This window comes from Opisthocomus hoazin, chromosome 1 (genome assembly GCF_030867145.1).
Source record: "Opisthocomus hoazin isolate bOpiHoa1 chromosome 1, bOpiHoa1.hap1, whole genome shotgun sequence".
NCBI lineage: Eukaryota > Metazoa > Chordata > Aves > Opisthocomiformes > Opisthocomidae > Opisthocomus > Opisthocomus hoazin.
This window is the reverse complement of record NC_134414.1, coordinates 138,053,346-138,068,094: the sequence shown is the minus strand read 5'-3', so window position 1 is coordinate 138,068,094 and position 14,749 is coordinate 138,053,346. Positions and strand designations below refer to the sequence as shown.

The 14,749-nt window shown below is 41.9% G+C and overlaps 1 protein-coding gene across 5 annotated transcripts in view; it reads left to right on the top strand.

The window, feature by feature from the left end:
• The first annotated feature begins 1,257 nt into the window (after positions 1–1,257).
• The window catches only part of WARS2 (tryptophanyl tRNA synthetase 2, mitochondrial), a 52,355-nt gene continuing 38,863 nt past the window's right edge, over positions 1,258–14,749 (top strand). For 3 of the 5 annotated variants that reach the window (XM_075437842.1, XM_075437806.1, XM_075437815.1), the window contains exon 1: positions 1,258–1,334. In XM_075437842.1, coding sequence (XP_075293957.1) covers positions 1,281–1,334 — 54 coding nt within the window. In that variant the 5' untranslated portion in view covers positions 1,258–1,280. Of the gene's footprint in view, positions 1,335–1,533; positions 1,642–1,793; positions 1,874–14,749 lie in introns of those variants that run through there. The other 2 variants (XM_075437833.1, XM_075437823.1) reach the window with 2 other exon arrangements.

The window sequence follows — 14,749 nt, the reverse complement described above, 5'->3', positions numbered from 1 at the left end:
TTTGTATTATAGTAGAGTCTGGGGAACTAAAGGAAGATTAGGGTACAATGTACTAAGCACTGTACATACACAGTCTTAAAATTTAAAAACTCTTATTAACAAATGCATCAAAGCAAATAAACAAAGTTATGTAAACTTCCACTGGTTTTAGCTATCAAAATTACTTGAGGATTTTACAGTTAGGAACATTCAATGGTAATATCCTCAGTGATAGGGTTTGGACTAATCTTGCTCAGTAATGAGCTGGCCACTGGAAATAAGCACCCGTACAATGCGTAGTGCCACAGATGACAGACCTATTGGTGCACCTTCTTTCCTCATTGCTGGTTTGTTTCCCGCAATCCTGCAGCAGCAGATTCCCACAGTCACTGCCACAGTTCACATCACCTCATCATCGGTAACACGCATTTTGTGGCTTCCCAGCCTGGGAATTGAATTGGGTAGAAATTAAAAGGGGAGAAACCTGGCACTCTTCTCAAAAGAGCCCACACAAACGGTTGATGTACAACACTTTCAGGAGCATGCTTAACCTCATTTAGAACGTCAGTGTTATTTATGTGTCTCGGTTCTGTTATCTGGTGCATCGGAAGCGATGCGGGCACAAAGACTTGGATTTGGGGATGCGCCGTGGCAGGGGTGAAAGACGACAAGCGAGCAAGCAAGCTTCTTCGGCCTTGGCGTTCAGGACGAAGCAGGGCACATCCAGGGCAGAGAGCAGCTTTTCAGGGTTTTCTGTGGGGACTGACTTCGGACGGTTTGATGAGCAGAGAGGAGACGGGGAGAGGCAGTCATCTCCAAGCAGGGGCCAAGCTGCGGACCTCTCGGCGGACCTCTGCCGCGGGCATGGCGGGGCGGCCTGAGGGGAGCAGGGCTCGGGGAGGCCGCGGAGGTTAGAGCGGCGCGGGGGGGACGCGCTGCCGGGAAGGGCAGTTTCAAGGGCAACCTGCGTATAAGGCAGGACTGTGAAAAAAAAAACCAGGCGACGAGCTGCCGTTCAGCCCACGGGCAAGGCGGAGATCACCGCCGCCCACCGCGGCCCTTCGCTCCGCAGCGACGGGCGGGCAAACGGCAGCCCCGCGCGCTCCCACCGCCCTCCGCGGCGCCCGCCTACCACGTGACCGCTCCCCTGCTGGCAGCCGCGCCCTCATCTGCCACTCCCGTGACTGCGCATGCGCATTCAGGACGGCGGGGAAGCCGTTGCTGAGCGCATGCGCTGATCCTTCCGGCCTTCTGCCCCGTTTCCCTTCCCCCCACCACCACCCCCCCTTCCCGCCTTTGCCATGGCGACACCGAGTGGCCTGATCCGGGCCCTGCACCGCGGGACCCTCGGCCAGGTAACCGGGCTGGGACACTTCCCCCGTCCCGTGTAGACCCCTCCCGGTCCCACCGGTTGGGCCAGCCCAAACGTCAACCCGCCCCCGTGCAGCGGGCCGGCTGCGCGCATGCGCGGTGGAGCGGCCGGGGCGGTGAGGTGGCGGCGGGGGGCGCAGGCCGGGCCGGGCTCGGTGAGCTGCTGCCGCCGCCCCTCTCTCGGCCGTGCCCTTCCCTCTGGTTGTCTCTGGCGCCTCTCAGCCGTAGGGGCTTTAACTCCGCGGGGTTTAGGGGGCACGGGAGAGAGGGAGGCCTGAGCCAGCAAGGGAGGTGAGTGGGCGCAGCGGCTGCTCCCACCGCCTCTGCCAGTGTCCTGGTGGTCGTTCAAGCGCTGAGGTACCACTGGGCGCCATTCAGCGTTGGTCTTTATTTTTTCCCTAGAGCGTTATCTTCCGGCTTTAAGTGTACCTGCAGGCTGCGAGCTCCTGTCTTCTCCAGCAGGAAAAAGCCCACACAGGTGTCTGAGCATTAATTAGAGGATGCACGTCGACCCTCTGCCTTGGTACTTCCACGGCTTTGGTGGGATGTAGTAGCGGTTAGATTTGCTTAACATATTTGGGATTTTGATTGTAACCATAAGAAACAGGAACTTACTTTCTCCGCCCTCCCCCCCCCCCCCCATTATAAAATCGAAATAAAGGAGCAATTGATTGCATAGATCGTATTTGGGAAGATAACCTATGCAGTCAGCCAAGTCAGGTAGCAATGTGTTCAGTGAGCGCATGTTTGTAGGCAACCTTCTTCATAAGGTTTTCTTGTTTAGAAATGATTCGACTTACTAATCTAAATTTTTATGTAGCTTGCAGTCTTCTTTTTAAAATGAGTGGAAGAATTATTAAAACAATCTGATGACAGTAATACCAATGTTGCATCATTTTAGTGAATGTTTGTTTCCCTTAGCTGAATAATTGGTATTTTCATTAAAATCATGCTGGCATTTGTATATCATCCAAATCCTGGATGGTATGCTATGTTTCTACAATGGAACGCTTCATCCAGAATGGGTGTGAGGGTAGAGAAGTCTCATGTTGCTTGTGAGGAAAAAGAGGGTAAGCAGAAGATGGAAGATGACTCTTGGTGTTGTCCATGATATCTGCAACCTTACAGCACCTGAATTAGACCTGTTGCCCTCAACCATGGAGTAGTCACTCTCAGAATTTCAAGTGAAAACGTACATTAATACACAAAAAGTTGGCATATATAATAGCGAGTCTGTACCTGAAGGGGGCCTACAAGAAAGCTGGAGAGGGGCAGTTTGCAAGGGCATGGAGTGATAGGACAAGGGGTAATGGCTTCAAGCTGAAAGAGGGTAGGTTTAGATTAGTTCTTTACTATGAGAGTTGTGAGGCACTGGAACAGGTTGCCCAGAGAAGCTGTGGCTGCCCCCTCCCTGGAAGTGTTCAAGGCCAGGTTGGATGGGGCTTTGAGCAGCCTGGTCTAGTGCAAGGTGTCCCTGCTCATGGCAGGGGGGTTGGAACTAGATAATCTATTAAGGTCCCTTCCAACCCAAACCATTCTATAATTCGATAAATGTTTGGCTTCTTTCAGAACTAGGATTTTTAAGGTTAAATTTAAGAGATCAAGGCATATTTCAGTTATTTATCAAGAGAGCTAATAGCATGCAAATGACCTTGATTCTGCCCTGTCTATTGAGGAGACAGAGTGGGAGGGAGAGAACCTGTTATCCCCTATGAAGCTTTCATAACCGATATTTTACTTAGTAAAATATGCTTCCTACTAGGTGTTACTATGAGGCAGAGGTAAGGTTTCCGCGCTTAGTTTTTGTTTCAGAATTCATTTGTCTATAAGACTACTCTGAATTTTAACCACACAGAAGACCTAGAGAGCCTTGACATGGCATACTTAGTAAACTTGTTGGGTGTTTCCATTCCTTTAGGTGCTTTGGTTTCATTTCACTTACGTGTACCTAAATCTTCCTAGGTTTTTAACACTTAAAATTCGAACAATTACACTGTCCGTGTAATACATTTGCCAAAGCAAACGACATGCAGATCTTACAAAGGTGCCTCAAACCACTGTTTTTAGAACAAGAACTGCAAAGTTCCTTGAAAAATATTGGAAAGGTCTGTGTGTGCTTATCTTTTCAGCTGCTCATGGTGGCTCTTTGGGATCTGTTCAGTATCCTGGCAGAAACCCTCCCCTGCCTTCATTCCTCTAGCAAAGGGTTCTGGTTTATCCTGCATCATAGAGAAATCTGCTCTGAGCAGACCTGGCTCTGTTAAATTTTAGTATTCGCTCAGACATGAACTTCTTTGCCAGCTCTGAGTTGCCCATCAGATCAAGATTACTCATCAGGTGCTTTGTCACCTGGTTGCTGTCACCTGATGTTCATCAGATGTAATAGATCTGAGAATGTACTTCTTTCCTATTATTCTTTAAATGTTTTAATTTAAAAATATTAGAAGCCCAAAGTTAGTGTTAGTTACGTAACTTCATACTGTCCATCCCCAAATAACAGTAGTAATATAAGTTGTTTCTCTGATTTTAAATTTGCAAGTCCAATATGCTGTGGGCTTTTGTCTCTTTCCTCTCTCACTTCAAGTGCTGTCTTATGTCTGGAAAGAATTGCACTGGAATTGAAGTGGTACTTCAGTGCTTCTTCAAAAGAACTGAAGAAAAAACTGGCTTCCTAATTTATGCTGTTCCTGTTGCCAGACTGGACTTCAGAGTAGTTCAACTGTTATTGCAGACAGCTTGGAACAGATCGTGTATTTGCTGTGTGCTAATGAGGAATATTCAATTTTCAAGCTGGAAATGTGTTTGTCTTCAAGTCTGAGCAGTGTTTGTCTACTGGCACCCTTATAGTTTTGATCTTTAAGTGTTTGATAATGCAGCCATAGTTATTAGAAGATGTAATTTCTGTGGTTTCAGCTTTCTTTCACTGTAGTGCACAGTTCATCATTATGTGGGATTTATCATGCTGTGGAAAAGTTCCTCTATACTTTTTGTTGTACACATTTCTAGTATGCGACTAGAATATGTAGACATAATGTATGTGGTTAAGAAGGTAACATTTTGTTTGAGACATTAATTATATTTTGGGTGTCTTGACTTCTAAGAGCTTACTTTCGAATTCCTTGATTTACTGTTCTTCAGTGGTCTTCTAAGCCAGGGTTATAGAAAGTCATTTCATCAAGTCTGTTTCTTTGATAAGACACTCTTAAAAATGGCAACTAAAAGGTACTCCAGGGAATTACTGATATAATTCTGAGGAATCCATATGGCATAACCTGTCAGTAGGAAAATTTAAGGTGAGTCAGTCAGCTGTTGGTGTATGACCTGATAAAATATGAATTAGGTTTAGTCCTGTCAGCAAAGCTTTAGATGTTGTTGCTGTCAACGTAAGTGTTCAGTTATATCTTAAATCTTACTAAATCAGGCCTCACTTTGTGTCCCTCAGTGAATTTCATGTGTTTGCTGTTACATCAGTATCTTCAACTGATAATCTCTGTGTAGTGTCACTGTTGCAAAGCCAAATCATTTAAGATCAATGGCCAGTGGTCGAATCCCAGCCTGTGTAGGCTTTCTTTTCTCCAGTTCAGACCTTCATTCGTAACCGTAAGAGCTGCTGATGAAAAAAATCTAAGTAAGTGAATGAAGTAAAGATAGGGACTGTTTGTGCGTGGGTGTTTAGGGAAGAAAACCTTATCTATCAGCAGTACTACCAATGTCAGTGTCTAACTGTGGAGCATTTCTGTACTGGTGTGAACTCAAGCTCTTGGACGGGGTATCTCTTTTTCTCCTCTATAGCCCATAATGGACTTCTGATATGCTCAGGGAGGAGCCTAGTCAGTATTGCACATGCCTCCTTTAGACTCTGATCTACATAGCGTGTTTGACACACACGAGAAGGTAGTTTACTACCTTCACTATTACCCAGTGAAGTAGAAGAATGGCAGGGTCTTGCTTTTGATTATAGAGTCTCATGCATCACTAGATGGCTTTCCAGGCTCCCAACTGAAGGCCGACTTTTAGATGTTGTTTGCCTTTCTGAAGAAGTCATGAGTTTTTGACACCATTCTTCTATTCTAGTAGCAAAGTAGTTATCACTGTTACAGTTATTGTAAGAATACTGTAATGCCTACATTGCTTTTCTTCCTGAGAGCGTCTTTTACACAAACATGAACCTGTTATTTTGCTGCCTTTTCTCATACCTTCGCCTTCCCTCTTTGATAGGTAAGCCTTCCCTGGCCTTCACACATGATTTATTAGAATGGCTGTATTGTTGCTAAGCTCTACATTTTGATGTCCTATAACCTTCCTCACTTGTCAGCTTTCACAGGAGTCCGATGCATTGGGATGTGGATTCTCTTTTAGCTTTATGTGATACAGAACTGCATCTTCCAGCCACAAGGGCTGGTATTTTTAAACACAAAATACCTTCTCTTCCTCTTCGGTGCTAGAATTTGGTCATTATTTTTCTGGCACTCAAGGTCGGATTTGCTGTAACAAAACTCAGGACAGTGACTCTAGCAGGCACTGTTCCAGTCATACAAAGAGAAGACTGATTTGAGTCCCACAGTCCCAAGGATGCTTCTTCTGCCTCTCGGTGAGTGCTGCACAGAAAACATCCCTGGTGAATGTTTACTCAGGACCGCTGCAAGTACGAGACCTTCAAATCTAAGGAAGCTTAGCCAACATGTTGGTAATCTTAGCAGCTCATTTAGGAACGTTGCTGTTTCTTTACCTGAGTTAATATCTGAAAAAATGCCAGAGGATAGATTCCCTGTAGGTACCGTTTCTCTAGCTTGCTTTACATTTTGTGACCAAAGGTGGTGCTAAAATGAACACGCATTTACTGCATCTTCCTCTACTGTGACAGCCTTATGGGCCTTGAGGCCAAAGTTACACTAGTCTGGTGTGTTTTGCCCCTAACAAATCCATGTTTGCTGTTGTTTTCCTCTAGTTACCTTCTAGGGAATTGCAAAAGATGGTTTTTTGCTCACTGAGAATTGATGCTAAAAAGACTACCTTCCAGGCTACTCCTCTTTTCCTATATTTTTGAAGACAGGAATGACATTTGTCCTTTTTTGGACAAAAAGGACAAATGTCATTGTCCATTGACAAAATGACAGAAGACAAACTTTTTTGGTCTTCTGATACTTTGCTAGGCCTGTGTGAACCTCAGTGATTCTGGGCGGTATTCTCAGTACTTTAAAAAGAGATTTTCAGACTGGTTTGCTCTGATGAAATTTGATGCATTTTTTTATGAAGTATTGTTCTTTCTGTATTCTAGCCACCTAATCTCTATTGTTACTGTGCTAGTCATGTTAATTACTGGTCATATTTCATATTTTTTAATGAAGAGGGCTATGAAAAAAGCAGTAAGATAAAATTTGAAGAGCTGTTTTGGAGAGGACCATTAAAATGCTTTTTTCAAATTGCAAATTTAATCTTGGAAATTTTTAGCTTTAGTCACCATATGGGTTATGGAGAAGGGAAGTAACTGAAATTATGAGGCCCTAATCCTTAAGAATTTAAAAGTTTGTAGTTAAAACTATAGTGAGAAAGCAAGCTCAATTTTTAGTATCATTCAGATGTGTTATGAATGAAGTACAAACAATGTAAAGGCATCCATTTTCCCGTCTTGAACTTGCTTCTGTCACATAGGGGTCACTTTGTTAACAATTGTGACAAGCTGCACAGGTTAATGCAGCAGGTCAACTTCAGAATGGCTGTCTAGGCAGCCGTGTACTGGGATTGATGGATGAGCAGGGAATTTTTTAAGTGCCTGCCTTGGACATGTGATTGTGACAGTCCCAGGTATAGCTTCTCTTTCTTCTAGAGAGCATGAAGGTTGGAGGTAGCGAAGAGTTTTTGACTGAGAAGAAAGCTGGGAATGCAGAGAACTGTTTGCTAGTAAAGGCCCATGCTGTTTCCTGGTGTCAATATGGAGTCATTGAGTACGTTGCGATCTACAAGACCTGTAAGAAAGATCTAAGTGACGCCATCCAAATACAAATAGCCTCTATGTGGAAAAATTGGTAATTTTTCTTTCTTTTTTTTTTTATTTCCCATTTTTGGATTTTGCCAAATTTAAACTTTTGTTTATTGTTGTTCGGCACAGATACTCAAAGTTATTAGTCTCCTCCTGAAATCAGCTGGATATAGCGACACGTTCCAGCCTTTGGATTAAACCTCTAGTGTCTCCTGTTTGGGTTGGAATGGAAGTCTCTCCTAATCAGTCATTTGTTTTTATTTTAATCACTAAATAACTTTTGTTTAACTCTCTAGGGAAACTGGCTTGTCTTACCATTAGCTTGTGTAACATTTTCAGAGCTGAAGGGAAGATAGTATGCAGTACGTATATACATTTCTCGGGTCTTCACTGGGTTTGAGAGAACTCAGATTTTCACACAGATTTATTAGACCTTCCACTTGTAGAGAGACTTCTCCTAATCTGCCTTGCTTAATGCCTTGTCTCTAGTAGATTTTGGCCACTGTTGTAGCTGCACAGGAGATAGCCTCCATTGTAGAGAGCAATGAAGGATCTTTGAGGCGTGAACGGGTCCTATTCATTTCCATAATGGAGTTCTACAATAAAGTCTGGCAAACGTAGATTGTTCTAGCAGGAAACAGCCCTTTATTCTGGCATCTTGGCAGAGCTTGGGTAGAGTCCCACCATTCTTTCCCCCGCTGGCGCTTGCTTTGAGTCTCTTGGCTGAGCCTGTTTTTTCTCTAGAGGGACTTCTGTTTTTATTAACTTGTTTTTGTACAGTGAGTTTAATGAAAGATGCTACTCTGGCAGTCCTGGATGTTGACGTTTTGTGTAAATTTCTCTGGTGCATATGTTGGACAAAGGTATTGTGAATTATACAGTCTGTAGTGGATTACCTCTGTCTCTAGACCGCAGACTGGGGGTCTTGTTTTAATGCTGTTTCATTGGCAGATAGAATTTCCATTTACTAATACGGCAAATGCTATTCTAGACATTCAACAATTACTTTTTCCATGACACAAGTTGTGGTTTATGCTGGGACTGTAGGGTTAGACGAACAAACATTTTGTGGAGTTGTCTCAAATTACAGTAGGATCAGAAGTTGAAGCAAAGAAAACCCCAAAACATTAAGTCAGTGAAGTCACCTTAGATCGTATATTTTTTGAGCTCTGCTGAGTTTGTAAGTAGTGAATTGAAATTGTTTTCCTTTTGGTTATTCGAGCCCTTGACTGTTAGTAACTGCAACAAAACCATTCTTGGAGTTCACAACTCAGACAAATCAAGTAGGAGATTTCATAATGTTCTGTTGTATCAGGCAAATCTATGCATCCACTGAAAGGGATTAAATACATTTTTGTTGCCAGAGATGTCCACTTAGAGAGTGTGCAGAAGTTCTCTCTGCAAGGGAAGGCAAATATATATGTATTTGTATATATGTATACACACACAAAGATACAATGAAGTATATGTACTTACATTTAAATTTCCCTCATTCTTGTGCTGAAATGTGATGATTGCTACCAGAAATGAAATGTCTGCTTTTACTTTTAATTTCAAATTCTTTGAATTATGCTAGGGCTTGCTTCCACTTCTTGGAGCTGGCAAAAGTAAAGGTGAAGTTTACCTGATTGCCTCAGTGATGTCTGTACAATATTTGAATGAAGAATTAGCATTGCATGAAGGGAGCACTAAGATGGGTTTCCTCAATTTTCATGGTGTTGCACATAGGGCATGCTATGAACTACTACCACCAGACTGATGTTATCTACATAACCAGGCAGAGAAAACTCTGCTATGCTTCATTTGTTTTTAGATGGCACTTACATAACTGTACAGACAAGAACTTTTTTTGTTTGTTTGTTTAGATTAATTTGCTTACAGATAAGGGTTTTGGAGCCATGCGATACATATTAGAAGGTGGATTAAGTGCTTCTCATTGATCTTTCAAAATGGGGCAAGCTCATCTAGTTCACCCACCTTGGTGGGTGTCATTGTTTAAGTTCCTGTGCAGAAAGAACCCAGGGTTGGTAGTAGATAGTTTCCATTTTTGAGGCTCAGAGCTCCTGTAAAACTATTGTAATTTCCAGAGTATTCAGAAGCTAAAAGTGAAATGAAATTGTATACATACTCCCACTCTGACAGATGGAGTATTTGTGGTTTTGAATCCCGACAGTGCAATCTTCTCATTTTTGTTTCTGGTCACACACACTCAGTGACAATCAAATATTGTACCTTGTTCTTCATGTGTCCTCCTTACAATCTGGATGCTGAACTGTTAATCTCGTTTGGAAGGTTGTTGGCCAGTGTTCAAAACAAATTTAATTGCTAGTATCTTCACAATTTGTAGGCTCACTGTCATCTTGTAAGCAAAGAATTTGCTCTGTATACAGAAAACTTCATCAGTTGTAGATTCAGTCTGCTCGTTCAATGGAAATGCAGACACTACACTCATCCTGTCTTCAACTCAGCCTTCCTTAGGAAGAAAATACAGCTTTTATTGACCATTTACTTTTTGGGGTCAGTGCTTGCATCTAAACTAGGGCATCCAGATGAGCTGCTTTGCTCTTGGATACAGGAACCTACATCCTCTTGGAGGGCAAGACCTGAGCACAAATGAGCCTCTGTCTCCCTCATCCATTCCTCATCTGTTGTTTGTCCTTTCTGTGGAAACAGCCCAGTATGGTGATTTCAGGACCAGCCTACACTGATAAAAACACTTTAAATGTAGTCTATGAGTATTGTCTGTCTTCAGAAAAAGGTTGTAAAATTTTGTAGAAGTCCTTAATACAAGTGTGATTATTATGTCTAATATATTTAAATGGATAAAATTCTCTTCAGCATAGACAAGGAGGACCAGCTGTAGCATTGACTTTGTGCATGTGTGCACCATTACAGAATTCACTGAATTTTCCAGGTCCTAAGGCCTCTCAACAGCCATCAGGTGGTTTTAAAACTTTCCTACTCACCTGAGATGAATTTCAGGCAGTGACCACAAGGTGAAAGTTTTTGAACAGCTGTGTTAATTTTGGCCCCATGTGAAATGAAGCCAACTTTTCCTTGGCACAGGAAATTGCCAAATAAAATAATGGAAAGGAAATGAACTACTCTTTGAGTTTCTAGGACAATATTGTGAAGAAGCATAGTAATTCCAAACAAAAAATATTTTTTAAAAAACATCCCTCTAGATGTAAGTTGATAGTCTTTGTTTATATCCCATAGGGCAATCTTGGTAGCAAGCAGACTCCTCACTTGAACAAAGTATGTAAGAAATATAATAAACTCCCTTTCAGCTAGAGGTCAGAGAAGGAGCAAGAGCGGTAAGACGTTTTTAAGAGATTTGGATACTACTGTGATCAAAACCAAAACTTCTCTAATTTCTTTGGGAGGGAAGTATTTAGTTATGAGGGCATTCCTTAGCGTTTTATTTTGTTCTGCTTGAAGATTGTGATGTTTTCAGTACGTGAAATGGTTTCATCTATTAACTTAAAATCACATCAACATTTCATAAATAATGTATATTTCTAATTTAGAAATACAATATTCTTTCTTTACATTTTGACAGTAAGACCTTTCTCTTGTAGCAAAGTAAGTGCTAATGATTTTTCAAAGCATGTCAGTGTTCAGCTGCTACCCCTGAAAAGGCCTCAATTCTTAAATTTTGTTAAATGCAGGTAGAATGGCTTGAATCTTGAAATACCATGAGATCTAGCCTATTTAAACAGAACTCTAATTTCTCTTCCATCCTCCTTCTTCATCACACTTCGACGTTAATCATGCCTATATAAGATCATAGGCTCAGAGGACTAGAAGAGACTGAACTAGAGGTGATCAGGTGCTTCCCTTGGTCCAAAATAAAGATTATCTGCCACTGTCTTTATCAACACATCTCGTATATCTTTTTTTAATAAAAAACCTCTCTAAGCACTCTTCTGAAATGTTTTCTTTTTCTTACTGTTGGAAGGTTTTCCTTACATCTGGTTTGAATCTTTCTTACTGCTCTTACTTAAGCTCATTGTTTCTTACCCTATTAACCATGGTCCCAAAAGTCATATGTAGAAGACTACATATTTAAGGCATGTTTAAGACCTTGTCCCTCACAGTGTTCCTTCCACTGGACTAAACCTCAGTTCTTTCAGGCTTTCCTCAGTTGTGTCATTTCTGAGGTCTCTCATCAGATATGATTGTACTTGTATGGCCTCTTTCTACCACTGTTTTGAAATACAGGACCTAAAACCTGCCTCAGTGCTCCAGCCTGAGGCCGTCCTCATCCTTAGTGGGATGAGCAAATTCTTTTGTGTCTTCTGGGTTTTAATCCTATTCATATATTCCTGTGCAATTTTTGCTGTATTTTATAAAAGTGGTGGGCTTGCAGCAGCATGATACTGGTTCATACTCAGCTTCTAAAATGTTACAAACACCAGACCCTGTTCTGCAGTTGTTGCCTAGACAGCTGTTCTCCTTCCTACATTTGTGCAGTTGACTAGTCCTTTATAAATCCATGTGCTTTTGCCTGGTAAATAGCATCCTGTTTTTTCAGACCATTTCTTCATTTTGTCTAGATGATTGTGAGCCCTTATCATCCTTCCACCTTTGTGTCATCTGCATGTTTTAATGAACACTCTTTATTTCATCATCCAGATTACTAAGGAAGATATTAAAATAATAAATAATACTTGACCCAGGAAAAAACCTGCAAACCTGTATTTGGTATATCTTTCCCCAACCACTGTAAGCCACCAATAAGTGTCATTTTGGGGTTTTTTTCTGTCCAGTTCCACCCTCCCAGCATACAATATTATGTTCTAGGTGCTGTTTCTCTAGCTTGTGGGAAACTTAGGTAATATCGGAACTTAATGAAAGTCAACATATAACCTGCTTCTCCATTCTAGCATCTCTTCTGCCTCAGAAGGCTGTTAGAGTGATTTGACATGACTAATTCTTGAGAAATACGGCTGTCTGCTGTTTATAGCTGTAATGTCTTCTAAGTTCTTTATTTGTGCCTGTATTTTTCTAAGGATTGAAGTTAAGCTGACTGATGGAGAGTAACTCCACTTAGGTATGGTCCCAGAGTGGAGCATGAGGTTCTCTGCTCCCTCCTTGACCCACTGCTGCTGTGCCAGCCCACTGGGCTGCAGCTGGGTCAGAAGGAAGGCAGACCTGGTGGATGCTTCGGAGAGCTGTTTCCAGAAGGCATCTGTGCCCTCGAATTTTAATTGTTTGGTTGCTCCTGGTTCAGCCACATTGTTCAGTGAACAGTAAACTAGTTTTTCTATGAATTTGTGTCATAAGGGTATTCTCCACAGTGTAATAAGCCTGTGTCTCTGCTCCCCCTACTTTTCCCATGTGCCAGCTTCTCCAAGCAATGCCTACACTACTGTTAACTATCAAGTTTTCGGCTTTGAGCATTGTGTGTGTCATCTGATGGATTTGGAGGCAGCATGTACTGAACTGGCCTGACCTTCATGCCTTGCCTGGCTGGCCAGTATGTTCCTGCTGATGGTTCAGCACACTTAGCTCTTGCTGCAGCTCCCTGTCAGTGAGCTGCTACTTGGTTATCACTTAGCACATTACTTATGTGGCAGTTGTAAGAACATAGTGTTATTAAGTCCTTTACCCTTTCACCGAGTTTGGGTCAAATGGTCTGATAAGGCCTGCTGTTAACGTCTGTGGTAAGGTAATTTGATTGAAGAAGCTTTATGCCTTAGCTTAAAAAAAAAAGGAGGTCAATGGTTTGAGAATAGTTAATGCAGGGTTCAGGCTGATAGGCGGCTGCCTGTCTTGGATCACTGGAAACCATTAACTGCAGTTCTGTGTACGTCTTTGAAAACCAGGAGGTGCAGAAGTAGCGCTTGTGTCAGCGTGCGTTGGACTTGCTCTGTAACTGTGCCTCTTTAGGGTATGCCTCAGCTCTGAACAGGTGCCACAGCTTGCTGTCCTTCCAGCTGATGTGGAAAACTGTAGGGAGCACAGCACAAAAAAAAAGACGAGTATCAGGCTGTGTCCTTGTTAAGGAAGACATGGTTTAGAGTAAGATTGGTGATCGGCATTGGCTGCAAGCAAACCCAGCGCTTGGCTCCTGCACCAACTATGCACAAACCCTTCCCGCTCTGTAAGTGTTACCACCTCTTCTTGTCCTAGGACCTCTGCAGAGTATTTGAGCCAGCTCTCCTGTTTTGTAGACTGCTGACTGCTTAAAAGTCCCTTAGCAAGAGTTTGTATAACCTGGTTCACTGGGCATGGGAAGGAAGGGTCCGTGGTTGCCTCAAGTCCACAGGTATCTTCTGTTGCGTGGTGATGTGAAGTGCAGCAACCTGCTGTAGATAATCCTTGCATCTGTCAGTACAGCTGTTACTAGCACATTGAGTGGCACATGGAGCTCATAAAGGCAAATGAGAGAATACATTTGCGGGACACAGCGTACCACATTAAAGGATCGGTTTGCTTAGTCATCTTTAACAAGGCAGCATGAGAGGGCAGCCTAACCCAAAAGCAGTTCTACTGTATTCTTTTGCTAGCCCTAGAGGGCAGAGTTAAATTTATAGGGTTGGGTTAGCATGTGCTGTAAATGTTCCTCCTTTAAATGTGTTTCTCATTTTAAACATAAATATTCAAATCTTACTTAAGTTTAAATATAAATGCATTTGACATTTGAGAAAGGGGTACCAGGCAGTGCTGTTTAAATCTTAATTTAGTTCAGTTTCTGGGCAACGAGTTAATCCTTTCTCAGAAGCTATTTATCTGAAAACTTGCTCTAGTCTAAATATGTTCTTTCTAATTTAATGTTAGAACCTTAATTCCTAATTTTGAGGATTAAGCATGATGAAATAGCATTTGTACCAGATGAATTTGATGTATTGAATTACCAGGTCAAGATAAACATGTTTTTAAGGTTTCTACACCAAATTTGCAGAGAAGTAATTGCTTAAAAAGCAATAAATGTAGCAAAGTCTGTAGTACATAGACTACTTCTAAATTTCCCTTTTCCTTCAATTTTTTTTCTATCTCTAATAACATTAACACTTAAATTGTCCCAATTAGGCTTTAAAATTTATGCTTTAGCTAGTAAAATCTGACTCATCTGGTTTCCCTTCATTTCGCTGCTTAATAGCTATTTGAAGACAGGTTTTACTAAGCCAGTATTAACAGACAAGCATATCATTTTAGCAATGAGAGCTCTGAAGTTGCAAAGTATTAATGAGGGAGATAGATAGAAAAATCATAGACAGATGCAAAAGATGCAGTAGTTGGGGATGTTTGTCAGACAAAGAATTTATTTTGTCTCTGACATTGAGGCAAGTTTTTAGGTTTGGGGTATTTTTTGTTCCCTTTTTGATCCCTGTTGGGAGGATCTTCATGTTTGAAATTTTCAAATTTTCCAATTTGTATGTTTTACTTGTGTCTGTGTTTGCTTAATAGTGC